Source organism: Hordeum vulgare, chromosome 2H (genome assembly GCF_904849725.1).
Source record: "Hordeum vulgare subsp. vulgare chromosome 2H, MorexV3_pseudomolecules_assembly, whole genome shotgun sequence".
NCBI classification, from domain to species: domain Eukaryota; kingdom Viridiplantae; phylum Streptophyta; class Magnoliopsida; order Poales; family Poaceae; genus Hordeum; species Hordeum vulgare.
Window position 1 is genome coordinate 663,816,356 of NC_058519.1, and position 26,701 is coordinate 663,843,056.

Here is a 26,701-nt window from a genome sequence, read left to right on the forward strand (position 1 = left end):
TTTTACCAGCCGCCATCATCCTCGAACCACTGACCCATCTTCAGGAAAGAGATCCGCATCATCCTTGCCAGTCCAATCATCCGTCGACGCCACCACGGCGCCCAACGGCGCCACCACCCGGCGCTCATCCGTCCAGATGCGAAGACTCTGGGAGATCTGTCGTGCGTAGCACCTGCCAACCAGGCATGACTCAGCGTAGCACCTGTCGACCAGGCATGACTTGACAGCTCCACCGAAATTCAGTGCAAGACGAAGCCGCTCCACCTCCTGCCTCAGTCTGCCAGCGCTGCTCCACAAACGATGCTCCCAAGAGAGAAACGGCACCGCAGTACCGCCATCGTCCGATCTGGAAGACCAGATCCTAGGGTTTCCCCCGAACCAGTGCCCACCACCAGCAACCGTTCAGGACCCACACATTGCCCACCACCACTCAGCCCTCAAGGCGATGCCTTCAGGAAGGTCACGACGTCAAGGACGCCGCCGCCGCCCACCGGAGTTAGGGTTTTCACCCGAGAGGCAAGGAAGGGGAGCAAGGAGCAGATGTATACCGACGTCTCCAAAAAGAATAACGGCGCCCTTGAGCGTCGTCGTCGGCACGGACGACCTGCGCCAACCAAGGGGTTTCCCCCAATCCAAATCTCCTCCACCGGCTTCACCCACAGGAAGGGCCCCGGCAACCACGACGGCACCGCCAAGAACCGCAGGAGAGAGGCCCACAGATCAGGACCTGGGGGGGCGCAGGTGGCGGTGCGGGCAGCGATCGACGAAGGGGAACAACACCTCCACAACGACGCTTCCAAGAAAGATAGCGGCACCCGCGGGCGTCACCGCCGCGGCTCCGATGAAACCAGAGCAAGGATTTCTCCCGGAGCTGCGCTGGATATCCACCGCCACCGACCGCTGAGCATGGCCGCCACACACCATCACGACCCCCAGCCAAGGCCACTGCACCGCGCGCCCTGGACACTGCTCGTGCCCAGCCGACCAGCACAGTCGCGCCCGGCTGTCGCTCCCTACCACCAAGGCCGAGCGCTCCGCTAGATCCGGCCATGGAGCCCCGGATCCGCCCTCCACCGCCGCCGATTGGCGAGATCACACCGGATCCCGCAACCGCCGACGCGGGGCGCCGTCGTCAGAGCCCGAAGGCCGACGCGAGGGGCCCCGCCACCGCCATCCCCGGGGCGCACGCGGCTTCGCTGGCGTCCCCTCCGGCAGCGGCGAAGCGGGAAGGGGCGGAGAGGGGGTCCGGTGGCGACGCGGTGCGTGTCTCTATGCGGAGAGGATGTGCGCCGGCGACGTGCTCGCGAGGTGTCGGACTGGAGGAGCGCGGGCCGGGCAGATAGGGAGCCGGGGCAGCGGCATGGAACTGGCGAGATGGGGTGGCGGCGGCTAGAGGCCATTTGGAAGTATTTGTGTACCATCTACCTAAGTGTTTTGAGTACCTGCAGCTTATGTTGTCCAACTATTTACCGACTTCTCTTTAAAAATAATCTAACTATACTGACTTACGTTGGGTGAAATATATTGTTTTGATTAATGTGTAGTTATGTTTTATTAACCTGCAAATGAGTTTTTATCATTATGTATCTATGTCTAGTAGAAAGAAAACCTAGGTGGTGGTCTTATTCACACTTGGAGGTGGGGAGGAGAGAAATCGACACAAACTCAAGAGCAAAACACTCACATGACAAGATCCAATCACACATCCACTAAATTCACATACTCATACAAGGTTCAAGATCCAAATCCAACAAAGAGAAATGACAAAAGGGGTAGTTCTTCTCCTATCCCTAAGGGAGGAGGCCTTGATATCCACTAAGGGATCTTATCCAATGGAGTCTTGGATCTCCAAAGAGATGGATAGATGAGCAAAGCTCTCTCAAGATCCAAACATATGCTTTGCTAACCCTAACAAATGATCTAGGTACGAAATATAGAGGTGACTGGAGGTTAGGGACAAAGTGGGGGTAAAAGCGACATATCCCATGTTTGCTCGCAGGCAAGCCCATGCACACGGGCTAGAGTTGCCCCGTGGACATGAATTCCGATGCACACGGAGTAGTCAGCAGCTACAACATGGTCGTGTGCACACAGAGTAGTCGACTACCACAGTGGAGGCACATGTGCACGGGGTCCTCGGGCCGTGTGCATGTGGTCTTGGGGGGCATACCCACGGGCTAAAGTACACCTGTGGGCATGGAGTAGTCAACAGCTACAGCGGGGGCCGTGTGCACTGGGTCCTGGGGCAGTGCACACGGGCTAAAGTACCTCCCACTGTCACGAAGTCCCGTGTGCACGGTATAGGCCTATGAGCATGGAGTAGTCAGCAGCTATAGTGAGGGCCCATGTGCACGGGTCCTGGCGCCGTGCGCACGGGTGTCCATAAATTATCGGGATGGCTCATGCGCACGGGTCCAGGGAAGCCGTGCGCGGGGTCGACTAGGCGTTTGCTTTTCGTCCGGCTACTGAATTCCTCTCAACAAAGGTCCCATCACAGTGATTAACTCCTCTCAACAGCAGCACTCCTACCACCACCAAATATAACACCTGAAAAACATAAAAGGTCTTCAAAAATGACGCATCCAAGAAGAAAACAGTGCACAAGCATCGTTGTTGTCCGATCCAAGATCTTAGGTTTTCACCTTGCAGAAAGTTCGCGCTCTCAAAACAATTTATTCTCCAAGGCAATCGCAAGGCACAAGCAATGAAGGTCAAACTTAGGTTTTCACCCTAAAATTCACGACTCGATACCTGAGGAGTACCACCTGCTCCTGAGAGTTATCTAGTACGTGACTGACTTCATTGCCTTCAAGGCTCCGTCCATGTAACTGATCCTTCGATGACGGCCAATATGACCTTCTCCACCGTTGTCTTCACCATGGAAATTGAGAAGCCGACATGTTTCAAGATGTCATCAGCAAACAAAGCTTTGTGCCACGCCCTAAGAACCTCGTAGGTTGATATGGACGTGCACGACCAAAAATCAACCGATCCAGAACACATCGATGGGCAGATCGAGGAGAACCGACCATATAGGCCGTTACCTGTGGTGCGAGAAGCGCATGAGGATCGCCACCTTTATTTATCATCATGGAATCAGCCCCCACGCCGCCCCGACCCAACCTGTCGCCGGCACCTCGATGTAGATGTATGGAAATAGATTAATATAATTGAAAAAAAAAGAGGACGAGTTGAGCTCGAGCTCTTGTTCGATTTTTGGTTCACTCACGCCTTAACCTTAATTAACACCGACGCACATTTTTTTGGTTTTGTTTTGGCAAATGCAAAACGGAGCCTGCAACAAGATTGGCACAGTTACAACAAAAGAAAGACTCGGGCAAAACGTTTCGCTCGCGTCGTCTTCAGGGGGCGACTCGGGCGCCCTAGCCGCCGCTGCCCTCGACCTCCCTCCTCCCCTGCTTCCCCCCCTCTCCCTGCCGCCGGAGGAGGCCGGCGAGTGAAGCTCGCCCGACGGACGGCGGATGGCGGGCCTTCCTCCCTTCTTCATGAGGAGATCTTTTGGCTGAGATGGGACGGCGGCCTTGGACGTACGGCATGGAGGCGGAGTTGGTGCGCTCGGGCGGCGGCCCGATGGGATCCCGGCAGCGCTGCGGGGGCTGGTGGCGGCGGATCTTGGGTTCCCCACCCCAGATCGGTTCTCCTCTGAGTGGCGGGCTCGGGCGCCATCCGACAGCCCTAAGCGGTGGTGGGCGCGCGCGTTGACTGTCCTCCTTCACAGATGTGGTTGGGGGCGGCAGGAGGCGTTGGCGTGCTGTTGGATCTGACCAAGGTGGTGGCGCCATCCCCTTCGTCAGGGATGACGGCCAGGTGGTGGGTCTTTGTGGCGTCGCCGGCGGCGACGGATCTTGGTATCCCGCTCCCGGGGACGTCGCGGGATGTGGTGGCCCGTGCAGCAGAGATGGGTTCTTCGAACAGATTTGGGTGAAAGCTTGCTTTCGGCTACTGCCAAGGCCGGCGATGGCGGCGCTGTCTACGTCGTTCCCTTCCTGAAGGCATCGCCAAGGAGAAGTTTAAGGGCACTCTCTGCTACCTCCGGGGGAAACCCTAAATCAGTAGATCGGATGACGGCGACGCTCTGGTGTCGTTTCTCCCTTGGGGGCATCATTCATGGAGGTACACACGGGCTCGAGGGACCATTAGCCGGCATCTACGGTAGAGCGGCGTTCCCTGTGATACATCGACGTCGTGGAGTCTCGGCGGCAAGGCGCAGCAAAGTCTCCATGACGGATGCGTGATGATGAGCGCGCGTAGGGAGGAGGCGTTGTCTGGCGTCATGGGGACATCGACATCAGGCCTTGCAAGGTCGATGCGTCAGTAACTGTTCTGAAGATTGATTGATGGAAGGCGGCGGCGACGACCTATGAGGGTGCGTCGGACCAGTTTGTACCCCTGACCCGGTATGTGTCTCGGTCGGTGCCTCCGGCTTTAGATGTTAGGCTAGGTGAGAGGTCTGGGTATATGGCTCACACTTTCTGCACCCCTTCATCATTGGATAGGAGTAGCGACAGATGTTGCGAAGAGGGTGGCTTGAGACATATTGATCTATTGCTTTGTAAGATCTTTGTGAATATTTAATAAAGTGATTGCATGCATCTTCCAGTCATTCTCCTTTTAAAAAAAACGCAAAACGGAGCCTTTTTTTGTTTCCATGATCATGAGTTGGAGCGGATCGGAAGGCACGTACGTATGTGTTGGGGTCGGACTTGTTGTAGGTCGTCGATACTCGATACCGATCCGATTATTAGAACAACACAAGGCCAGGCCGAGAGGGATTCAGACGAGTATCCCGTACGTCCCTGATGTATATATATATATATATATATATATATATATCAGATGAGGATTATTAGAACAACACGTACGACGTCCGTCCTTGGAGAAGAAAAGCAAGCGCCGGAAACGGACGGACAAGTTATTAATGTCGATGGAACCAAGATCCAGGGGCGACGACAAGGAAAAGCAAGTCGTTGATTTCATGTTGCAAGACATGGAGAAGTTGGGGCATCAGATGCTATCCATGTTGCATTCCCTGAAAAGGTCAAACAGCCACCGATCCGCTCTCTCCGTCTGCTCCTACAAGGCCAGGGAGCTTTGCTGCGCAACGTCCAGGTTACACAGGGTCATCTCCTCCAACTCCAAGGAACTTGCCATGGATCAGCAGCAGGAGGGGGAGGAGGAGAAGCTTTTCAACAAGTTTCCTGCAGATGAGGATTACGAGCACGAGTTTGCGCGGTTAGTTGCAGAAGAAGAAGAGGATCCTCAGGAGGAGGATCCCAGAGATAGTGCGAGGAAGTTCGACGAGCTCGCCAAGGAGGAGGCGGAGGAGCAAGCGGGGCTGGATACATCCTCAATGGAGTACCTCAACAAGAGGATGGAAGCCGAGCAGACAGACTTCGCCTACGTACGCACATCCTGGGAAAACTCATGGGCAAGCAAGGACGGAAGGTGCGGGGATTACTCAGATACAAGTAAGCTTCCTACTATTTCCTCCGTTCTACATAATTTACCTGGACAACTAATGTTTGCTTTATTTATTTATTTATATATATTCTTAGAGTAGAATCATGCATGACAGTAAATCGCTTGTCTTTGATGCTGCAGCTGCATTGAGCCCTATGTACTTTACACACTACACACCCGGTGTCATCCCATCCCCTGCCGCCGTCACCGCCACCACCTTGCAGGTCTACTCCATCAAAATAAAGATTCTCAAAGACTTGAAGTGGCCACTCAGAGTGTATGGCGTGGTCGCTGCTCGAGACACCGTGGACCGCAACTGCAACATTCTCTTCCATCGCTCAAAGTCTCGGTGCCAGCAACTCACCCAACAAGTATGTAGTACTCTATTTGGTTTTTCTTTCTTCGTTTCCTGTTCCGCAGGATTAAGTGTTTTAATTTGTTGCAACCTTTTAGTTTAGGAGTATAATTAATGGATTAATGATGATAGAGCATGCATGATGCTTGGCTTGCAGGATTGTTGCTTATGCTTGACTGGTCCATCTCGTGCCATTGTTGCTATGGACCCTGTTGACTTTGAAGTTGCACTCTATGCCGTTGAGGGGGTGGACAAAGGAACAATGTTGATGGGCATTGACCACCGTGTTGAAGATGGCGCCACTTTCTCGCTCTCCGACCACCGTTGTGTAGCCGAGTTCAACCTTGAGCAGCTTGATAGATCCCTCCAGGCTACGATCTTGGGTGTACGCGTCACAAAAGGACCGTGGCCTTTCAAATATGGATGCCGAATTGTCTGCTCGTGGTCTCCATTTGCTTCGACGGATCACAAGGATGAGGATGTTGCTGCTGCCACTTACTGCAGGCGACTTGTGTTGCTTGACCACTGTGGTAAAGGAGTGCCTAGAGGATCAGATAATAATAAGTCGTACCTTGATCTCTCGAGGAAAGTGGTTTCGGTGGAATCAAAAGGAACGCTGAGAGTGGGCATAGAAGCATATGGAAAGTCTCGACGCTGGATTGCTCGAAAGGATCACATTGACTTCCCTGTTCACCACTGCCAAATAAGCATGCGTGAGTGTTCCCTTGGGGAGGCCACGGTGGAGGTTGCTGTAGCCTGGTCCTTGCTTGTCAATGAAAAGGCCGACCTCTTGCTTGATTACGCACCCATGTCTGGTAATTAAGGTCGTAATAACATGTCAAAACACCTACCGTACGTTGTGTATATCTCGCCTAGTCTAGTCTAGCTTATATATGTTAAGTCAAGTCATATAACTATCTACTCACCTTGGTACTGACTACAACTTGTACGCTGTGAATCATTGTGGTCTAAGTCCTCACATTGTTGTTCCATCTGATATGATCGACTGTTTTTCTACCTTTTGAGTATTATTACTACTATTCAAATTGTTATATGCTGGTCTTAAAAAAAACATCGTTATATGAATACTTTTCATGAAAAAATTGGTATCATGCATATTGATACATTTTTTTTCTGAATTCAGAAAAGCACATGTTTGACTTTTGCAAAAAATAACGCATCTTATATTTTGGAAGGGGGACAAATGACTATTGAGTGAGTGTGATTGCCACTTTCTTACAATATTTTCTCAAATTTATTATTGCCATATTAAATACCTGGCTGCTGCGACGACGTCCTCCGGTCCTCCAAGGTTCCTCCTCTTAGTCCTCGGGACAAGGAAGAGGGAGTTGGCGAGGTGGAGATATCGCCGCCTCTTGCTAGATCCCTGATCGTCAAAAGTGATAATAAGGTAATACACGAATTGGGCGTGTGGTCGGTTACAAGAAAAACAATTATGTTACAAACAAAAATTGATCTGGTGGCTTTCTGCAAAAGAAAATGAATGGAAAAGGAAAAAAGGGACGACAAGGAGGACGTAGTCACATTTATTCCACGACCAACAAGGGTTTCCCTTCGTTGAACCATGTGAAAGATTAAGAGTAATGTTACATCTATAAAGGTTTACATACAGATTTTACATACAAACTAACATGGAAGATTGTGATTGGTAATAGAGGTTTACATACAGATTTTACATACAAACTAACATGAAAGATTGTGATTGGTAATAGAGGGATGAGGGGCCCCGCCCCAACTGAAAATCAGGAGGGAAGAGAGAATTGGTTTGAAAGGATAAATAAACCTTTGTATGTTTTTGTAGGTGTAGCATTATTGCAAGATTAAATAGTTGAGAGAGGAGAGTTGGCTTCACGTGTGAAAGTGCTCTTTTGATCCAGAGCTCACAAGATCTCTGATGAACAGTAAAATGCGAAAAATAGTAAATAGATTCAACAAATTCTATTTTTTTTTATAAACATTGATGAATGTATGAACTGCCTGCAATTTTTTTGTGATAAAATGACAGTCGTAGACATCTGAAAAAAAAAAACAAATGCAATGCTCCTAAATGCTGCCAACAATAATCTGGAGTATCGATTGTTTTTGCCCGGAGCTCCACTAATGTCATGTCATCGCAAAAGTTTGCACTTATTCATGAGAGAGCATATGAGCTTTGGGGTTCAAAAACTCCATGTCTAGTATATATATAGCTAAAAAGGTCTCCTTCTTCAGCATGGCAAAGAAAACGTAGTAGTGGCGGATTTATTTTTATAGAAATCTCGCCCGCTTTATGATAGGTACAAGGTTTTGGTCATGGGGTAGTCCCAACCAAACATGACACCCAATACCTTATTAGATTATAACCGAATTTGGTGAGATCATGTATGCATATATGACTTCGTCGAGGGTGCGTCCGGGCCGCAGTTGGCGAGGTGGAGATGTCGCCGCCGCTGGCTTGAGTCCTGATCGCCGAAAGTGATAATGTGGTACACGAATTGGCAAAGAGGACGTAGTCACATTCATTCCACGATCAACAAGAGTTTTCCTTTGTCGATCCACGTGCAACGGGAAGAGTTGGCTTCACGTGTGAAAGTGCTCTTTTGATCCCGAGCTCTCATGATCTCTAATTTTCCTTTTTTCTTTTTGAAAAAGAGGATTATCCCCGGCCTCTGTGTTGGGGAACGTTGCATGTGAAACAAAAAATTTCCTACGCACACGCAAGACCTATCCATGGTGATGATCATCTACGAGATGGGAGAGTGAATCTACATACCCTTGTAGATCGCTAAGCGGAAGCGTATATAACGCGGTTGATGTAGTGGAACATCTTTACGATCCAAATCGCAGCCCGTCCCGCGATCTCATACGATCCGTCCCGCGATCTCATCACGACCCGTCCCGATCTAGCGCCAAACGGACGGCACCTCCGCGTTCAGCACACGTACAGCTCGATGATGTCTCCTCCTTCTTGATCCAGCAAGAGAGGATGGAGAAGTAGATGGGATCTCAACTAGCACGAAGGCATGGTGAAGATGATGGTGGAGCAGTGCCAGCAGGGCTTCGCCGAGCGCTGTCGGAACCGATCTGAGAATAAAACAGAGTTATGGAAGAGGTAGGGCTGCCACCGGGGCGTGGGAATTGATGTGTTCAGCCCCTCCCTCTCCCCTACTATATATAGGAGGGTTGGATCGCAGCCCAAGCCCCTCCTCCAAGGAGGGGGCGTGGGTCTAGGGAGGTTTTCTCCCTCTCCAAGGCACCTAGGAGGTGCCTCCCCCTTTAGGGACTCTTCCTTCCCAACCGCATGGGCCCTTGGGGGCTGGCCCAACAAGGCTTGGACGCCCCCTTACAGCCCATGCACGTCCTAGGGGTTGGAGGGACCCTTCCGGACTCCTCCGGAACCCTTTGAAACCATCTGGAACCTTCCACAAGCTTCCCGATACAATACCGATAATACCTGAAACTTTTCCGATAGATATAATAGCGTCCTAGGGGTTGGAGGGACCCTTCCGGACTCCTCCGGAACCCTTTGAAACCTTCTGGAACCTTCCACAAGCTTCCCGATACAATACCGATAATACCTGAAACTTTTCCGATAGATATAATAGGACTTCTCATATATAAATCTTTACCTCCGGACCATTCCGGAGCTCCTCGTGACGTCCGGGATCTCATCCGGCACTCCAAGTGTTTTTTTCCTTTTGAGTATTATTATTATTATTCAAATTGTTATATGCTGGTCTAAGTTCTCACATTGTTGTTCCATCTGGTGCGAGGACGTACTCCACCACTCCAAGGTGTCCTTCTCTTAGCCGATGGGATTATTTCTATGGCCGACAAGAAAGGGGGAGTTGGCGAGGTTGAGATGTCGCCGCCGATCGCCGAAAGTGATAAGGTAGTACGCGAATTGGTCGCGTGCTCGGTTACAAGCAACCATCCTGCACGTATCCATCCGTCTGCGCCCGTCGTCGAAACTCTACAACGCCATGCCGTTGGGATCTGTCGTCGGTCTTGCGGTAGATGGAATACTGCTCCTCCTTTAGTCCCCTCCAACCAACACTTGCTCCAAAACGATGCCCCCATGAGGGTGAATGTCACCGAAGGCGCCGTCATCATACGATCCGAGAGACCCAGATCTAGGGTTTCCCCCGGAGCATCCCGAGACTGATGACGCAAACTGCAACGACGATGCCTCAACAAGGAAATGACATCGGAGACTCCGTCATCGTTTGCCATGACTGAGGTCGGTGCGATTTTCATCGGTAGTCGCATCACAGTCCATGCGCCGCTGGCGCAACTGGTCCCTTCCACCAGAGCAAACTCCAAAGATGATGCCCCCAAAAGGGATTATACGATACAAAAGCACCGTCATCGCTCGATCCCAATGAGACCTAGGGTTTCCTCAAAGTTGCCCACGGTGTCAAGGACCCAGACCAGAGTTGAATCCCGGCACGATCAGAAGAAGTTGTCGGTAGTCCACGCCTAACACAGCACCGTTCGCAACTCGGTGACCAAGGGCCAGTCATGAGAGTCACGAACGCGTCCAACCACCAGCCACGGCCAGAACTGGCTAAGGCAAGCGACCCCTGCCAGCAATCCCACGCTACCGCAATCCTTGTCACCGTATGCATGGATCTGATGGAGCCACCGCCAGAGCTAGCCGTCCCGTCTCCCAAACACGCCAACACGTCCCACCAGCAATTCCGCACAGCCCATCCACCAGATCCGGGACGAGCCCAAGGCCGCGAAGACCAGCAGCCGCCGCCCGGGTCGTGGAGAAGCCGCCACGAAGCACTGGGTCACCTTGCCATCGCATGGGACAGCCCCGCCGTCGGACGGAGCCCGCCACCTGTGAGCACGTGCAGCAGCCGACCGGGCACCGCCGCTTGCAGCCACACCAAGCCGCCCAACCGCCGCACGAGGCGCGGCCAAGCTACCTCACCATCTTGTATCGTTTGATCGTGTACTTCTGTAGTTGTTGCTTTATACATAAAGTGGGACAAAAGCCTATTTCGAGAGAAAGATATTTGCACAGCCTAGCCAAAAGGAGGCTGACATATAACGATCTGAACAATGGTCACTCACCAAAAGAAAGAAAGACAAATTAAGATAATAATGAGAATTGGCCCCCCAGAGTGCTCGGACAGAATGATTCACTAGATATAAATTGTTGTGAGCACCAAGATATATAGATAGTTATACGATCTCCCCAGCTACAATTGCTGTTTAGATACAGAGGGACAATCAACGAGTGAAAGATACGCCTTTTCCTCGACCAGCAACGACCAAGCTACAGTAACCTCCACGGTGGCGCCACCGTGACCAACTGGACACTTAATCCTCTGTGTTTGGCACTTGTGAACAGGAAAGTCGATGTGACACATCCGAGCAATCTGACAAAGAGACTTGGCATAAGCTTCTATCTTGACTCTCAGCGTCCCATATGGTTCCACTGAAACCACTCTCCTCGACAAATCAAGGTACTTGTCTGATCCTCTACGCATTCCTCTACCACGGTGATCAAGCAGCACAACTCGCCTGCTGCAACTGGTGTCAATGGCGGCATCTGGCGCAGCAGCAGGAGACCACGAGCAAACAACTCGGCATCCATGTTTAAAAGGCCAAGCCCCTTGGGTAACACGCACACCCACGATAGTAGCCTGGAGCGATCTATCAATCTGCTCAAGGGTTACCTCAGCTGCACATCTCTGGCTGGAGATCAACAAGGTCCGTCCATCACCGCCATCAGTGACGCTGGCCAAGGAAGAGAAGAAACCTTCTGTACCGCCGTAACGCTCTCTACGGCTCATCAATGTTGGGGACCGCGCTCCATCGGTTACTTGGAGTTCAACTTCAAAGTCGACATGTCCCGAAGCAACAATGGCGCGAGACGGACCAGTCAAGCATAAGGAATCATCCTGCAAGGCAGGCATCATATCAGCACTCTAGACACCTCCTAATCGCAATGCACTACAAATACAAAGTCAGGAGGAACAAACAAAGGAAAATGAGCAAAGAAAAAAAATGATTAGATAGAGTACATACTTCTCCATTGAGTTCTTGGTAGTTAAACTCTGACCGAGAGAAAAGAATGTTGCGGTTGCGGTCCACGGTGTCTCGAGCAGCAACCTCGCCGAACACTTTGAGTGGCCAGTTCAAGCCTTTTAGATTCTTTATCTTGATTGAGTAGATCTGCAAACTAGTACCGGCCACAGCAGCAGGGGAAGGGATGCTACCAGGTGTGTAGTGTGTAAACTGCATAGGGCTCAGTATGGCTGCACCACCAAACACAAGCATCAAATGTCAGAATTCTAATATGAATAAGCAAATAAAGTAAGCTTTGTCATTGCTGAAACTACTGCCTAGAATTCTAATATGTACAGACCCCTACATTGCTGAAACTACTGCCCAGATTTACCAGTAAACACGTTTGCCACGGTCACAAACCACATGCCACCTCTTTCTCGTCCCCTTCAAACACCCCGCATCATCACCCCTGCCTCTCACGTAAAGCCCCCCTCGGCGCCCCTCACTTGCTGCCCAACCGTTGTCTACTTTGTGTGTTGCACTATGTGCACAGAAATCAGTCAAGGTGCAGGCTTGAGTCAAGAGAGATCCAGAACTGGTGTACATTTATTAACATTGTGTTCTTGCTGAATTCTGGACTCCACTGAACTGATTCCTGTGAACAGTGAATCCCCCTATTCCAAATTGCTGAATTCTAAACTTCGCCGACAGCATACTGAAGCTAGAGGTACATACAATGTGATTTTGTGATAACACGGTAAAATGTGATTATTTTTCTAGAACAGAAAATGGCATCACCCTGATAAATTGATGTCTGATAATCATTAGCAGATGCAGGTTGTATTTCTCATCTATCAAATTATTTCTATAACGGAACATTCATTTGGAACTTAGTACAGGAGTTCAATAAAAAAACTGAACATGAGACGTAAGGAAATTTATACAATAAATTTTGTGTGCCTATCAAGTCATAAATGCCTCTAATATTGTATTTAGTGTTGGCAACAGGTTAATTGAATTTGAGTCCATGGTTTGTGACGACGGAACAATTTGTGTGCTACAATAGAAGTGATCAAGAGATCAATACTACAGAAAAGGAACTAAAACAGAGTTTAAACACGTGTTTAGCCCCCCAGGTCTGCTAAAATAAATTTCTAGAGACAAGCATAGAGCAAGGTTTACTAGAGACAAGCATAGAGCAAGGTACTAATTTTTTTTCCTACCTTCTAGGTTCTACCTATTTGTTGCTTTGCCAGATTGTTTCCATCCTTGGCCTATGTGAGATATATAGTCTTGACTTTCCATCAAGCATTTAGTTTACTGGTTGTACTTGCTGTTTTAGATTGATGTTCCAATGGACCTGATGAAGGAGCTAATCAGATCAACATCTGAGCAAACATTTGATGAGGCGCTTACGACGGCTCTTCAAAGAAGTCATGTTTCCATGGTGTTTTCGTTGTGCTCTCACCTCTCATGTACAAGGCACATTAAAAATTTGAAGTGTAGTTTTGTTGGCTTATTCCCCATTTTCTTCTTGCCACTTAAGCAAATCAAGATATGTCTACAAATATACAAACTTGCATGCCATAGTTAGTCCATCCTGTTACATAATTTACAGTTTTGAATTATTACGACTAGGATGTGTATTACACAAATCAAATAACGAACTACTTTATTTGTTTCATGATAGAGATTATTTCTACTCCCTCTGTATCATAATATTTGTTGTTGGGGAGAACTAATCTAGTTCTTCCCAACAAGTATTTAGGAACAGAGGGAGTATATTATAGGACATATTATACAAAACTTGCATCTCATAGTTACTCCACAAGTAACACACAAAACTACAGGATATGTATATTTACACACATCTCCCCTCTACTTTTAGGTGTGTTTGCCCCAAAGTTAGACATTAATATGCACGCTAAACTTTCTTAGTAGTCTACTAATTGTTTGAATTATTCAAAACAAGATAACTATACAGATAGTGTACAGTTTAAGCATGAAAATAAATAAAGCAGTTTATTATCAAATTCACTTAGCTTCTTAGGTTTATTGCCAATTATGGAAGGGCCACTTTTATAGGATCATGTAACTAAGCAGGCATGCACATGGATGCTCATAGTTCGATTTGCCAGAGTATGGGAAGTGACAAACTTCGACACAGGCAACACTTACAAAATTGACTTCTTGTTGGAGCGTCAGGTTGTTACCCTATGTATGTCATGTTGCATATAACGAGAAGAAAACACTTTTTTTTTTTGAACTGGCACCACCATTTACATTATGTAATATCCATATCTATTACGTATTATTTATTTGGGTGGGGGGACAACGGAAGAACTGGTATACATAAGTTGAGAACTTCAGCTTATATGATGCTAGACAAATGCACATGCATTTAGATCACCCTCTTAGGCTATGCTTTACATACCAGACCAGTTGAGAACTTCAGCTTATATGATGCTAGACAAATGCACATGCATTTAGATCACCCTCTTAGGCTATGCTTTACATACCAGACCAGTTGAGAACTTCAGCTTATATGATGCTAGACAAATGCACATGCATTTAGATCACCCTCTTAGGCTATGCTTTACATACCAGACCAGTTGAGAACTCCAGCTTATATGATGCTAGACAAATGCACATGCATTTAGATCACCCTCTTAGGCTATGCTTTACATACCAGACCAGTTGAGAACTTCAGCTTATATGATGCTAGACAAATGCACATGCATTTAGATCACCCTCTTAGGCTATGCTTTACATACCAGACCAGTTGAGAACTCCAGCTTATATGATGCTAGACAAATGCACATGCATTTAGATCACCCTCTTAGGCTATGCTTTACATACCAGACCAGTTGAGAACTCCAGCTTATATGATGCTAGACAAATGCACATGCATTTAGATCACCCTCTTAGGCTATGCTTTACATACCAGACCAGGGATGGACAAATTAGTACCCCAGCCAAAAACAAATCCTCTATTTCCTCACAATGCTCCTTGCTGAAGGCTTGAGCTGAGCAGAACACTATACTTTCAGGTTGATAAACAAAATTATTTTTCATCACATATATGTCTAACCTGTGCTTACTGTTTTTTTATATCCAACAGATGTTTATTGGACAAACCGTTGAGGTTATATGTAAGCGACTTCATCTGGCAGTCAAAAGGAGACACACAATGTCTACATAACAGACAGCAGGTAAGCAATATAGGTTATCACCTCTAAACTGAACAAAATATTATTTCAGATGGAATTATAACATGTTTACCTATTATGTGCGGAGTGCTGAGGTCGTGCTTTGGGGAGCACATGCCCTTGCTGTCCAAGCTACTGGATTATGGAATGCCCCTGTAGAGGGCCAATGGTACCGCTCTTTGTTGGCGTTACTGTAGGTCATTTCTTAGGTGGGTCATTTTTGCTCTAGTAAGGATGGATTTATTACTTCTTTGTTGATTGTCAGCGTGAGCTGTGTTAATCTGTCTTGTACCACAGGCTTGCTTGCATTCAAATCATCATCAGGTACCAAATGGTACATTAATGTTCCTACTCCAGAATTTGCCACAGTGCTTGAAACGATAGTTACATCTTCTACAATTAGAACTTGCTAATTTAGCGGGTTGCTGACTGATTCACAAGTATAATATGTTGCATACAGTGTTTCCAATCAATCCGTGATGATAAAATTCTGCTTTATCCATAAAAGGAGAGCGCTGTAAGTTTAAGATTCGAATTACTGAGGTGATTTCCATGGACAACTGGTGGCAAAGAAGATGAAGGAAAAAAGGTTTAAGCAGAGAGAGACACTTATAAGTGTCCATGCTGTCCTGTTACTACACCAGTGGCAAAATGCCCAAGGTATCACAGTGTTACAATAATTGATAACTTTTTTTCAGTCAATTATTTAATATCACACAACCCACCTGACAGTTTTATCATGGCAGGCACAAAATATCTGTAAATGCGACAAGACAGCGATCCTAAAGATCAAATGGATTCAGCATTTGCACAATTTACATTTATCATCGCAGGTGCAAAATATCTCTAGATGCAACAAGACGGCGACCCTAAAGATCCAGTGGATTCAATATTTGTGCAATTAAAATTTGAGGACCACAGCGAGAAATAATCACAGGAAAGGAAGCTTGTATTTGTGGTAAACTCTATGGGTCACAAGCCATCTGAGTTATCTAAAGTTGGTGGGTTAACAGTTTATTTTTGTGGCTTCCCCAACAGATAATTCTCCAGATGCTGAAGACCAAGTGGACTCTACTGAGCCAGTGTCCAGGTGGAACAAACCACTCTAACCAACTCAGGCAACCAAGTGCATCAGTTACAGATTTTCCACCTGAGAGCTCCAACACTGCTAATCCTCCACTTACAGAGGATCCGTACACCGAGATAGCAAAGTGCTTCTAAGATATAATATAATCATATTATTTGCAAACAATAACAGGAGGTCATATTCGTAACATGGCTTTTTTGGGGGGAATATTTGTGACAGGGCTGCAGACACCAAGCAATACTACTAAAGGCAAGAAACATAAAGGATGTTGGACTACCACAGGAGCATGAACTAGTCAAAGATAACGACGATCCATAGAGTCTATTATACATTTTAATTTCATGTCTTTTTCATTGATTTTTCTTCATGATGATATATTTTTGAGAAACGAAGAAGCATTGGGGTACATGCATAAAAATATACTCCCTCCGTTCATAGTCTTCTAGTGAAATCCCTAAAAGTTCTTATATTTTGGAACGGAGGGAGTACCAATGCTACAAGGAGAAAGGAGGTTACTTACTTGTATCCATAAATCCACCGCAACGTCCAATTCTGCTGCCCCACACGTCTTCCCAGTATGTCCGGTCAATGGTGAAAATTTGTTGCTCGACTTCCATCCTTTTCTTGAGAAACTCCATTGTGGATTCGTCCTCATCCTGATACTCATCTTCCACCATGAAGCCCTTGTACTTGCTCTTGTCGTCCTCCTCCATGACTAACTTGGCCAAGGTGTTGTTGTAATTATCGGGAGATCGAGAGAATTTCCTGAAAAGACTCGACAAGCTGATGCTGATCTGCCCTGCAGGCTCCTCCTCCCGCTCTGTTTCAGGCTCAGGCTCGTGGTTGGTGCTGAATTCCTTGGAGATGTGCGTGTTTAATCTGGCTGCAGTAGTGCACAGCTCGGTGGCCTTGTAGGAGCATATATATATGGGGTCATTATTGGATTTGTTGAGAAAATGTAGCATGGAGAGCATCCGATGGCCCAGGTCCTCCATATCTTGGAGCATCAGGTCCAAGTAGTCTGCGAGTTGGTCCTCATCGACGTCCTTGTCCCTAGAACTAGAACTAGAACTAGAACTAGAAGAAGAAGAAGAAGTAGAGGCGATGGTCCAGGTTGTTTGGGAATCGATTTCTTTCCAGAGAGAAAAGGTGGGAGTAAGTGAGGCAAGCAGGTCTCTGCGCTCCCTCTCCACGGAGATGATCTCCTTTATTACCATGGTTTGGGATCGGTGCTTCATCTTCTCCGGCGAATCCGTCTCGATCGCCTTACTACCGCCGGACTCGCTCTCCATCTCCGCCGCCTGGTCCTGGTCCTAGCTAACAATCGATCTCTACGTACACCGTCCTAGCCAGGCCACTAGCTAAGAATCGATCTCTACGTACACCGTCCGCTGCAATATATATATAATGCCTCGCTACCAACACCACCAACCCTGGCTCAATTGTTTTTCTTTTAAATTAATAATAATAACTGCAGGCCGAATTGTTGTGCCGGTAAAAACGTGTCCGGTTTGGTTACGTGTACAACAAATTGGGATCAAATCAAGAGAGTCTGTCTATAACCAAGTCGTAACAGTGCGTCCGCCAAGAATTACTATTGATTATATAGCACACAAAAATGAAAATCATTTCCGTAACTGGATACCCCAGTTTACAAATCGTTAAATCCATATGACTGTACGCAGCAACGTAAAACTACTCTGAATTTTCACGGCGACCGTCCCATTGCTCTCAACGTGTCCATGTCTGGCGGCAGGCTCACCCCATCAAAGTGAAGGTGCGGTTGCCGACGAGGTAGAGTAGGACATTCGACATGCACCGGTTTACGGGACTCAAGGGGTCGCCATCTTTCATGCCATATTCTTCCTCGTCGAAGCTTGTGGCCTGCAAATCGTCGGTGGACGTGAGATCGATGATGAATCCATCGTGATTGGAGGACGACACGTCCACCATGGCGTTCGGATGCCAGACGAACCACGCCGCTTCCGGCGAGGCTGCGCCGCTAGCCTTGCGCTAGATCCATGCTTCATTTGAGCGGGCGCAATGGATTCCAGACGGATGGTTGGAGGATGAATCCGTCTCGCCAGCCTCTGTCGCGACCTCACGCGCCCGCTACCTCACACAACAGGCACACCGGATCATATTTGCATCCGTCACGGTGTGGTTCTGCACCTTCGCCTCGGCGTGCAAATGAAGTGGTTGCACATCCGCCACAGCGTTCGGACACTAGACGGACCGCACCGCTTTCAGTGAGGCAGCAACACTAGCCTAGCATCAGATCCATGCTTTATTTGGACGGACGCAATGGATTCCAACCGGATCGAGTCCGACCGCTATCAGACAGACTCCTCCTGTGAGCGGTGGACTACAATGCGGACAACCATCTCCTCCTCAGGGTCGCGTGCGACGTGCTTCGAGTGAAAGGATCTGGAGATGTAGGACTCGGGTCTGTGCCATGCCTTGTAGAGAATGTGGCTAGGATTTCATCCGAAGTTCATATAGGGTTCAATATATGTGAGGCCGGGTGGGCCGGATCGGACGTGGTGAGCGCGTCCTGACGTCTCCATATCCGTCAGATATGGGGTTGTATAAAGTGGTTGCGGTCAGTCCAAATGTTCGTTCCAGATTTACCAAGTGCGGTTGGGTGGCAAACTTGGTCCCCATTTGTTCCGACACTATCCTTAGAGTATAAGGAAGGGTTGGGAGAGCATAAGGCTCATCTTGAGCCCATGGATACATCCCATGAACCGAGGAGACTCACGAGGCGTACTATATATGCACCTCCAAGTTATCTCCTCTCTCCTTCATCACCAACACATCCAAGCCCATCTCCATTACTCCTTCATCACCGTGACTCCGTCTTGCTGGCACCATCATCAGCGTCACCACCATCACCAACACCGCCATGCCTTCTCCCTTCCCTGTCTCGATACCGGTTTATCAAGCCCCTCGGAATTGGGCATCTCCCCTAGCGGTAAGTCTCTGAACTCAGTTCTTCATTCTTCATTCATTCATCCTTCTTGTTTCGAGTGTGATATTGTTGTTGTAGTGCTTCAGTCGGGAGATGAGGAAGACGTTGGCCTTTCTTCTCGGGTGGGATCCTCCGATGGCGAGAGGGGGAAGCGGCCCACTTTTACTTTTTCCAGTTGGCTCCTAGTTATGTTTTTTCCGATAAAGAGCGATTTTATTATCTCGAAATGTAGCATTAATCGGATACAAGGCATTGTGAGCAACATCGAGATTCATAAAAAATCTGACAATAAAAATGGAAACAAAGCCAACAAATCAACAACGGTAGAATCCTATAGCCCAACATAACTAGGATGCCTTTTATGCTGTGATCCATGTTGGAGCAATGGATTTGGTAGCTAGCGTTTACAACCAAATGTGATGAGTGAATTGCATTGCGTTGCATCTGTCAGAACGCAATGAACATGAGCCTGCCTGCCTGCGTGACTGATGCATTGAGCAAGGGATAAAACAGGGGGTGAATGAAGTGGATTCAAGGTAGAAAACAGAGATAAGTACTCCTAGAAGGCAAGCGTCTGAGTAGCTTTACTACTCTAATCAACATGACTGACTGACTGACTGAATGTTGAGTGCCATGGCCGGCCAAGCAGCAGTCAGGTCAGGTGTTGGTTTGTGTCCTTTTAACACTGCATCGATCTCCATTGTTGTGTACCTGACCTGACCCTTATTGCTGCACCTGGCTCTGGCCGGCCGGCTGGCTGGCTGGCTAGAGGAGGCCACGACGGCGGGCGAGCGCGAGGAAGTCGTCGATGGCATTATTCCCATTGCTGCTGCTGGCGGTGGCGCCGACCATGAGCACCGCCCTGTAGAGGGGATCGGCATGCTCCGGCTCAGGCGGTTGGCCTGGTTCCGGCGGTTGGTCGGGTGTCGGGGTTCGGATCTTGGCACCTCTGGCCTTGACCTTCCTTACGCAGACCCTGGGCTTCCGGCGCGGCAGCGGGGAAGCAGGCGGTGGCGACGGCGACCTGGTGGGGGAGGGGGTGGAGGGTAGGGTGCACATGGTCACCGTGTCCTCCTCCTCCTGCTGCTGCTGTTGGGACGACAGATCGAGAGGGGTGGGGAATGCCTCCGACTCCTCATCTTGGTCGTCACCGCCGAGGAAGGAGGAGGCGGCGAGGGCGTCCTCCTGCGAGGCGGAGATGTCGCCGCCGCAGTCGCAGGTGCACGCCACCCTGCCCATCATCGTGGTCGGTCGCCGTCCGTCCGTCCGGGGATATGAATCGGGAGGAGAGCGACGGACATGTGCTTCGGTTACAACTTACTACAAATACAATGCGGTCCAACCAAACTACTCTGTTTTCAACACGTGTGCGGTTGGCGTCCTCTGCTCTCTTTCTCTATCTCTTTCTCTCAACCCACCATAGCTCAGTTGGCTTGGCGCTAGAGTTGGTGTTCGAGCCTCGGTTCTAACACTAAGTGTTCATGAAGTTTTTTTCTATAAAAAATGCCAGTTTAGGTTGGTCTCATTCATTTTTCTATCTCTATCTCTCTCCCTCTCCGGCTACACAACACAACTCATGGTCTAGTCTTTTTTCTACACATGTCTTCGTTCGGGTTTTTTCTCTACCGTCGGCCGATTTGATCGGTGTTTTTTTCTTATTTTATCGGATTGCATCGCCCGCTGTCGTCGTTCACCACCGCGTCTTTAGTCCGACAACGTTGTGACCCTGATCGTTTTTCTCACCCAACGCCCTCACGAGATGTTGCGGCCCCTCACGCCTGTCGCACGCGCGTTTGCTCATCCGCCGCCCTGCGCCGGTCATTGCCGCCCTTGGTCCGGTCGAGACCTCTTCATCACCACCCGCCTTCGTCATGTCGTACGGTCGCGCACCAGCTGCCTCGGGGCGGTTGCGTCGGCCTCACCGGCTGCCTCAGGCTGGCTGCATCGGCCTCGCCGGCTGCATCGGGCCCGTTTTGGGCTCCTACCACGTCGGGCTCGTACACCAGTCGACTCCGACGCGAGCATCGTTGCGGGCTTCATCTCGGACGCCGGTTGTTGGCTTCTACCGCATTGGGCTTGTACGCCTGCCGACTCTGGCGCGAGCATCGTCGCCAGCTTCATCTCGGACACTGGTTATCGGCTCCTATCGTGTCGGGCTCGTACGCTCGCCGGCTCCGGCGCGAGCAACATCGGCAACTTCATCTCGGACGACGCCACCCCATCTCCACTGAGCAACGTCCCCAACCGCGTCTGCGATCGGATTGATCACCCGCCCACGATGCGCCTCATATACGCCGTGTGACTGACCTGATCCATCGGTTGTGTGAGCTTCCGCAGGTCCTGTGACGGCTGTCCCCGAATACAACGCGCTCCTCCACCACTGGTTGCGGCCACCACTCTTCTTTGACGTCGCTGCAGCTCACTCACCTGAGTCGCGCACCCCGTCCATCCCCTTCATCTCGTCCAGCACCAGCTCATCATCAGCGTCACCGTCGTCTTCCCTAACCACTTCGTCTTCTCTGCTAGCGTTCTCTACCAGGCGTACAAGATGTTTGCACGTCCCCATTTATGCATGCCCGATGCTGACAACATAGATGTGTGCCTTTGTCTCCGATGTGCTCCAAGGCCTGGCAAGCCTGGAGCGGCGCATCGCCAATATGGATTTCGTCCGTCCACGCATGCTCAGTGATGGGAACACTGATGCGTGCCTTCGTCCATGATGTGCCCCTCGGCTTGGCAAACCCAACGCAACGTGTTGTCAACAACATCTTCTTCTGACGCATCGCTACTTCGACACCACTGCACCTATGACTAACACGGTGCCTCTTTGCGCCCGCGGCTCCACAGCGACTTCCTCGACAACGGTTACTACGACGCGACATCGACCACGACATTGTTCGCACGGCTACCTCAACTACGGATACACCATCCTACGCTCTGGGCTACCTCGACATCGTCACAAAGGGCTACCGCCTTGCTTGAGCAACCTCTCCGGTTTCTACTCCAACCACAACTTCCGCAATGCATCGACTATAACGACTGTGGGAGGGTGACCGTCCACTTACCTTCGCATTCTTCTGTAGTCTCACCGTCTGCGTCGCTAACGTTGTAACTGGGGGAGGATATTGAGTATAATTATTAGTTAGGAAATATGAGACAGACTAAGATTTGTCATGATTCGTCTTATACTTCAAGTTGATCATGTACTCCTATATATATATGACCACGAGGCTCAAGCAATTAATATCGATTCTATCAATCCCTTCCAACAACCATTCATGGCAGCACAGGTGAGCTCCTATGCAATGCTGCGGGCGCACCGTTGACAATCGGCACTTGCAGCGTCGTTGGCATGGACCGGCCTACTAGCGTGTTGCCCAGTTTTTTTTATCTCTATTTTTTGTGTTGAACCAATACCAAAAAACGCATATTGTTTATTTGTTACGAAAATAAAAATATGAAATTAGAAAAGGTTTACAGATTTAAATAAAAAGATTCATCCATTTGAAAAAAAAATACTTTAGGCGAGTGTGTAGTAGATGGAACTCCTATTTACCGCATTTCTTCTTGCACTTCCAACTTGAAGAGGAAGAAGCATCTCTCTTTGCATCTTCAGTTTTGGAAAAAGTTTACTAATTTTTTTTTAAATCATAGAAATCCAGAAAAAATCATATATTTTTAAAATAAGTTCATTGAACTGGAAAAAAGGGTCATAAATCTTTAAAAAGTTCATCAATTTTGATAAAAAAATCATCCATTTTCAAAAAGATGTTCATCGATGTTCAAAAAAGTTGCTCGATCATAGTCAGTTAACAAAAATGCACGATAGCCACATACGTCAGTTAACAAAAATGCACGATAACTGAATAGGAAATGCAGCAGGACGGCCTGCAGCTCAACATGGGTGGTGGTGTGCTACGTGGAGAACTTTTGCATTGTCAGCCTCGCCATGCTCTTCCTCCTCTACCTTGGGAAGTTAGGTGCAAGAATGGAGATACACACATATAAGCGCCTGCTTCAGGAGTGATATGTACGCATGGGGAGAATACCTCGTGCTACCGTAGCACCTAACATGAGTTGCTCGATCCAACGGGTAACATCACCATGCCATCAAGGTGACTCGCACCTCGCAGTTCGCATGCAAGATAACAAGATCAGGAGTAGCAGGATTACTCCTGAAGATGCATGCCCAACCCAGGCTCACTTCTTCTGTCAAGATCCAATCCAACACTATGGATGGATGGATCAAGTCTCAGGAAAAACATATAACAACATATCATTTCCCATATCCACAATGCTCAACAACCAGCATTCCATCTGCATCTCAAACTGAGTAGCAGAGCAGACCACCATAAAAGCCCCCACTAACATAAATTCTTGTTTTCTCGGCCCAACACATATACATCTGAAACATAATTCAGCTACAAAGAACGCACCCATGATATAGCGGCGGATATAGACAAGGACGACAATACCTAACGCTGCCGTGGACGCTACCCTTGCGACGCGGTCCTAGTTCCTCACAACGGCTCACCGAGGGCACACTCGGATATTATTATCATGAAGCGCTGCGGATGGTGCGGGTTCTCGAGGCCCACACTCCAAACACGAGGAACCAGGACATGAACAGGATCGCCCAGTATCGCATCGACCCAAACTGGATTCTCGGGAACACCTGCAGATGTGAAAAGGTGGTGGAAATTAAGCCATGGTAGGCAGAAACAGTGCCGCCACCACCACCACAACAGGAAGTATCATTTGAATATGTGCTAGCAGTAAAAGTTCAGAACAAACCATATATGTTAAGCATTGCAGTTTACTTACAAATCTCAGCGAGATTATTATAGTCAACGAGCATAGGCCTCCCAGAAGCATGTGAAGGATGATCGCAGCCGCTCTCTGCACAGAAATTTGAAACAAAAGAAGAGGAAAAGCATCACGCTTCTGGTCATATATTTGAATCCAATGAACATGGTTTACCACATCCAGATCATACCATACACAATGCAGAGGAATGAAAACATTTGCAGTTACAAAACATGATGAGCTTACAACTTGAGAATATATAGCCATGGCTGGCTGCATCTAAGTTTTGTGCTACAAAAAATGTGCAAGAGGCCTATCATTACTTACAAAAGCATGTGTTGGTGCACAATAGCAGTGGGCACTGATTTATTTATTTTAAGATGCACACCACATTCAGAAGATAAAGTTGGAGGAAAGTGCAAGATTAAAACAGCTGCCTATGTCTCCAGAAATGCCGTCAGTCCATCTTAATAGGGGCAACTGAATATTTGTCCCAAATAATTGTATGTAGTTCTTTGAACACACATGTAAGGTTTGTCTATCATTAAATGGAAAGGCATGAGTTGGAGCATAACAGCAATGTGCACTGATAATTTTAAGATGCACACAACATTCAGAAGATGAATTTGATAGGGACCACAAGACAAGATTATAAAAGCTGTTGTATGCCTCTGGCAATATCATCAGGTTCCTTCCTTCAAAGGGATGTGCAGCTGGATTTTCATCTCAAATGATTGTATCCGTATGTAATTCCATCGGACACAAATATATATACCTACATAAGGTTTGTCTATCTGCTCTTGTGAACAAAACAATAAAGAAATTTCAATGGTCCTACTCATGTCCACAAGAAGAGTGGCACCAAGATTTATCTGCTACACAGAAACAAGAATGAAGCTTTGAGGGATAGATTAATTACCTTGCCAACATGTGGAGCAACAAACCATGCAAGGATAACAAAAGCTAGGGCGATTGCAACAAAAGCTCCGGTACTCCCGACAGTCGACCCCCCGTGTGATGGCCCCCAAGCCGAAACACTATAGTCTGCAGAGTTATTACTTGGGCTAACTGGCACCTCTTCGTTGTTGTTGTTGTTGTGCCTCTGACTCCGAGAAAACACGAAATGCGTGTTGTGAGGGTTGAACCATGATGAAATCTCGCAGAGCCGCTGTCTCCGTACTGCAGCAAGGGCGACCGGGTCGACGGACGCGTCCGCCCTGTAGTGCAAGTAGGAGAGATCCCCGGTAGACGTCCTTTCCCTCAGAGCCTCGTAATCCTTCAACGACGCGAGCACCATGTTGAAGTCCTCGGGCCGCACGTTCGTGGCGACGTTCCCGCATATCTCGCACACGGTGGACCCGTGGCTGATGAACCACTTGAGCGCGCACGCGTAGTGCGCGAGGGCGAGCTCGTTCTTGCAGGAGCATCCAAGGTTCACGACGTCGTCTTGCGGGCGCAAAGGGCCCGATTCGATGTCGGTGGCGCACTTGAAGATCTCCCCCTCAGGGCTTATGAACTCGAGAAACTTGGGAACATCAATGCCATCCTTGCTGGTGGAATTCTTGGTGGCGTCATTGTCCGGGTCCTTGTCGGCCTTGAGGCAGGATGGATCAGGAGAAGGCGGCACGATGCCGAGGAAACCCAGAGCAGACTCGCCTCTCAGGTCAGGCTCGACGCAGTGGCACACCCGGCAGAGAGCTAGGCCATCGTCCTTGTCCGAGCTGCAGGTGGACACACGGGGGTTGCTCGGTTTTTGCTGACCGTGTTCCGGAGTAGTTGGCGACCTGGCGGCATCGGGCTTTGCGGCGGCGCCGTCCGGTTGCTGCACGTCTTGCTCCTCCTCGACGCCCATTGCGCCAACTGATCGGCCGGCGCACTTCACCTTTATAGAAACTGAAAACAAACAAAAACAAAAAATAGTTGAATAAGCAAGTACTACTACAGAGTACTGTAGTTGATAATAAGAGAAAGGGATGCGAGTTGTTTGTGGGTGACCGAGGTGAAATTATTCAGTGACCCAAATGAAATGGCAAATAATGGGCTTAGCTTAACTAAGAGGAGATGGCAGAATGAGCAGCAAAGTGAGGATGCAGTCTAGCCTACCGGCGTGTATTGCAATCTAGATTAGAGTTTATTGCTGGGAAGCTGCAGGCAGGGTGTGGAATTAGGTGGGTGTGGGATCCGGCTTAGATAAGCAAGCAGGGGACAGGGCAGAAGCGATAAATCTGGCGGAGGGGAGGGGAGGGGTACCTGCGCTGTCGTGTCGTGTCGTGTCGTGTCGTGGTTGGGGAGTTGGATCCGGGGAATGGCGCCTGCGGCAGCGGCGCCGGAGACGGGGAAGAGAAACAAGGTGAGACGGACGGCGACCCGCAGGCAGCAGGGGAGCGAACGGAAGGAAAGGCGGATCCTTTGATACCTGGCTTGCTCGGAGCCGAGCAAGAAACCCTGGTCCTGGTCCTGGTCCTGGTCCTGGTGGCGCGGCAGCCCTGGACGAGGAGCGAGGAGAGAAGCAGCTTGCGGCGCCGGAGCGGAATCGCCCGGAGGCCAAGGCCAGATTTTTCTTTTCCCCTCTCCTTCCGGCGTTGTTTAATTTTAATTGGTGAGAAGAGGAAGAGGAAGAGGAAGAGGGAAGAAGAGTCACCGGACAGTCGCTGGCAGGCCCGCTGTTTGGTGGGGCCGCCGGAATCTGGCGGTGATGTGGGCCCCGCTTCCAGCTTGGGTACAGTCTCCTCCTAGTCCACCACGACGCCCATTTTTCACGCCTTTAA

At 48.9% G+C, this 26,701-nt stretch overlaps 3 protein-coding genes across 5 annotated transcripts; 1 reads left to right on the forward strand and 2 right to left on the reverse strand.

Annotated features, from left to right (window-relative positions):
- Positions 1-4,945: 4,945 nt before the first annotated feature.
- On the forward strand, positions 4,946-6,659 carry LOC123428979. Its single transcript, XM_045113051.1, has 3 exons — positions 4,946-5,489; positions 5,623-5,852; positions 5,994-6,659. Exons 1-3 carry the CDS (start codon positions 4,946-4,948, stop codon positions 6,657-6,659), a joined length of 1,440 nt encoding a protein of 479 aa, XP_044968986.1.
- A 4,387-nt stretch (positions 6,660-11,046) lies between these two features.
- LOC123428980 lies at positions 11,047-17,448 on the reverse strand. Its single transcript, XM_045113052.1, has 3 exons — positions 16,677-17,448; positions 11,879-12,108; positions 11,047-11,751 (listed from the first exon to the last, which is right to left on the reverse strand). Exons 1-3 carry the CDS (start codon positions 17,446-17,448, stop codon positions 11,047-11,049), a joined length of 1,707 nt encoding a protein of 568 aa, XP_044968987.1.
- A 5,939-nt stretch (positions 17,449-23,387) lies between these two features.
- On the reverse strand, positions 23,388-26,553 carry LOC123428570. Of its 3 annotated transcripts, none has more exons than XM_045112793.1 (5): positions 26,350-26,509; positions 26,184-26,245; positions 24,853-25,826; positions 23,922-24,026; positions 23,388-23,802 (listed from the first exon to the last, which is right to left on the reverse strand). In XM_045112793.1, the coding sequence occupies exons 3-5, from the start codon at positions 25,783-25,785 to the stop codon at positions 23,686-23,688; spliced, it is 1,155 nt and encodes a 384-aa protein (XP_044968728.1). In that variant the 5' UTR covers positions 25,786-25,826; positions 26,184-26,245; positions 26,350-26,509; the 3' UTR covers positions 23,388-23,685. The 3 variants fall into 3 exon arrangements, with proteins under 3 accessions (XP_044968728.1, XP_044968727.1, XP_044968725.1); XM_045112792.1 differs by having other exon boundaries at positions 23,952-24,026; positions 26,350-26,455; XM_045112790.1 differs by lacking the exon at positions 26,184-26,245 and having other exon boundaries at positions 26,350-26,553.
- Between the last annotated feature and the right edge of the window lie 148 nt (positions 26,554-26,701).

What these genes read in the sequence shown, in the direction of transcription:
- LOC123428979 (XM_045113051.1), top strand. Translation starts at nt 4,946, where the DNA reads ATGGAACCAAGATCCAGGGGCGACGACAAGGAAAAGCAAGTCGTTGAT. An exon ending in CGGGGATTACTCAGATACAA is followed by an intron (nt 5,490 to 5,622) that starts GTAAGCTTCCTA and finishes TTGATGCTGCAG; the next exon opens with CTGCATTGAGCCCTATGTAC. An exon ending in GCCAGCAACTCACCCAACAA is followed by an intron (nt 5,853 to 5,993) that starts GTATGTAGTACT and finishes CTTGGCTTGCAG; the next exon opens with GATTGTTGCTTATGCTTGAC.
- LOC123428980 (XM_045113052.1), bottom strand. Translation starts at nt 17,448, where the DNA reads ATGGAGAGCGAGTCCGGCGGTAGTAAGGCGATCGAGACGGATTCGCCG. An exon ending in CGGTGGATTTATGGATACAA is followed by an intron (nt 12,109 to 16,676) that starts GTAAGTAACCTC and finishes TTGGTGGTGCAG; the next exon opens with CCATACTGAGCCCTATGCAG. An exon ending in ACCAAGAACTCAATGGAGAA is followed by an intron (nt 11,752 to 11,878) that starts GTATGTACTCTA and finishes CCTGCCTTGCAG; the next exon opens with GATGATTCCTTATGCTTGAC.
- LOC123428570 (XM_045112790.1), bottom strand. Translation starts at nt 25,785, where the DNA reads ATGGGCGTCGAGGAGGAGCAAGACGTGCAGCAACCGGACGGCGCCGCC. An exon ending in TTGCTCCACATGTTGGCAAG is followed by an intron (nt 24,027 to 24,852) that starts GTAATTAATCTA and finishes ATTTCTGTGCAG; the next exon opens with AGAGCGGCTGCGATCATCCT. An exon ending in TGCAATGCTTAACATATATG is followed by an intron (nt 23,803 to 23,921) that starts GTTTGTTCTGAA and finishes TCACATCTGCAG; the next exon opens with GTGTTCCCGAGAATCCAGTT.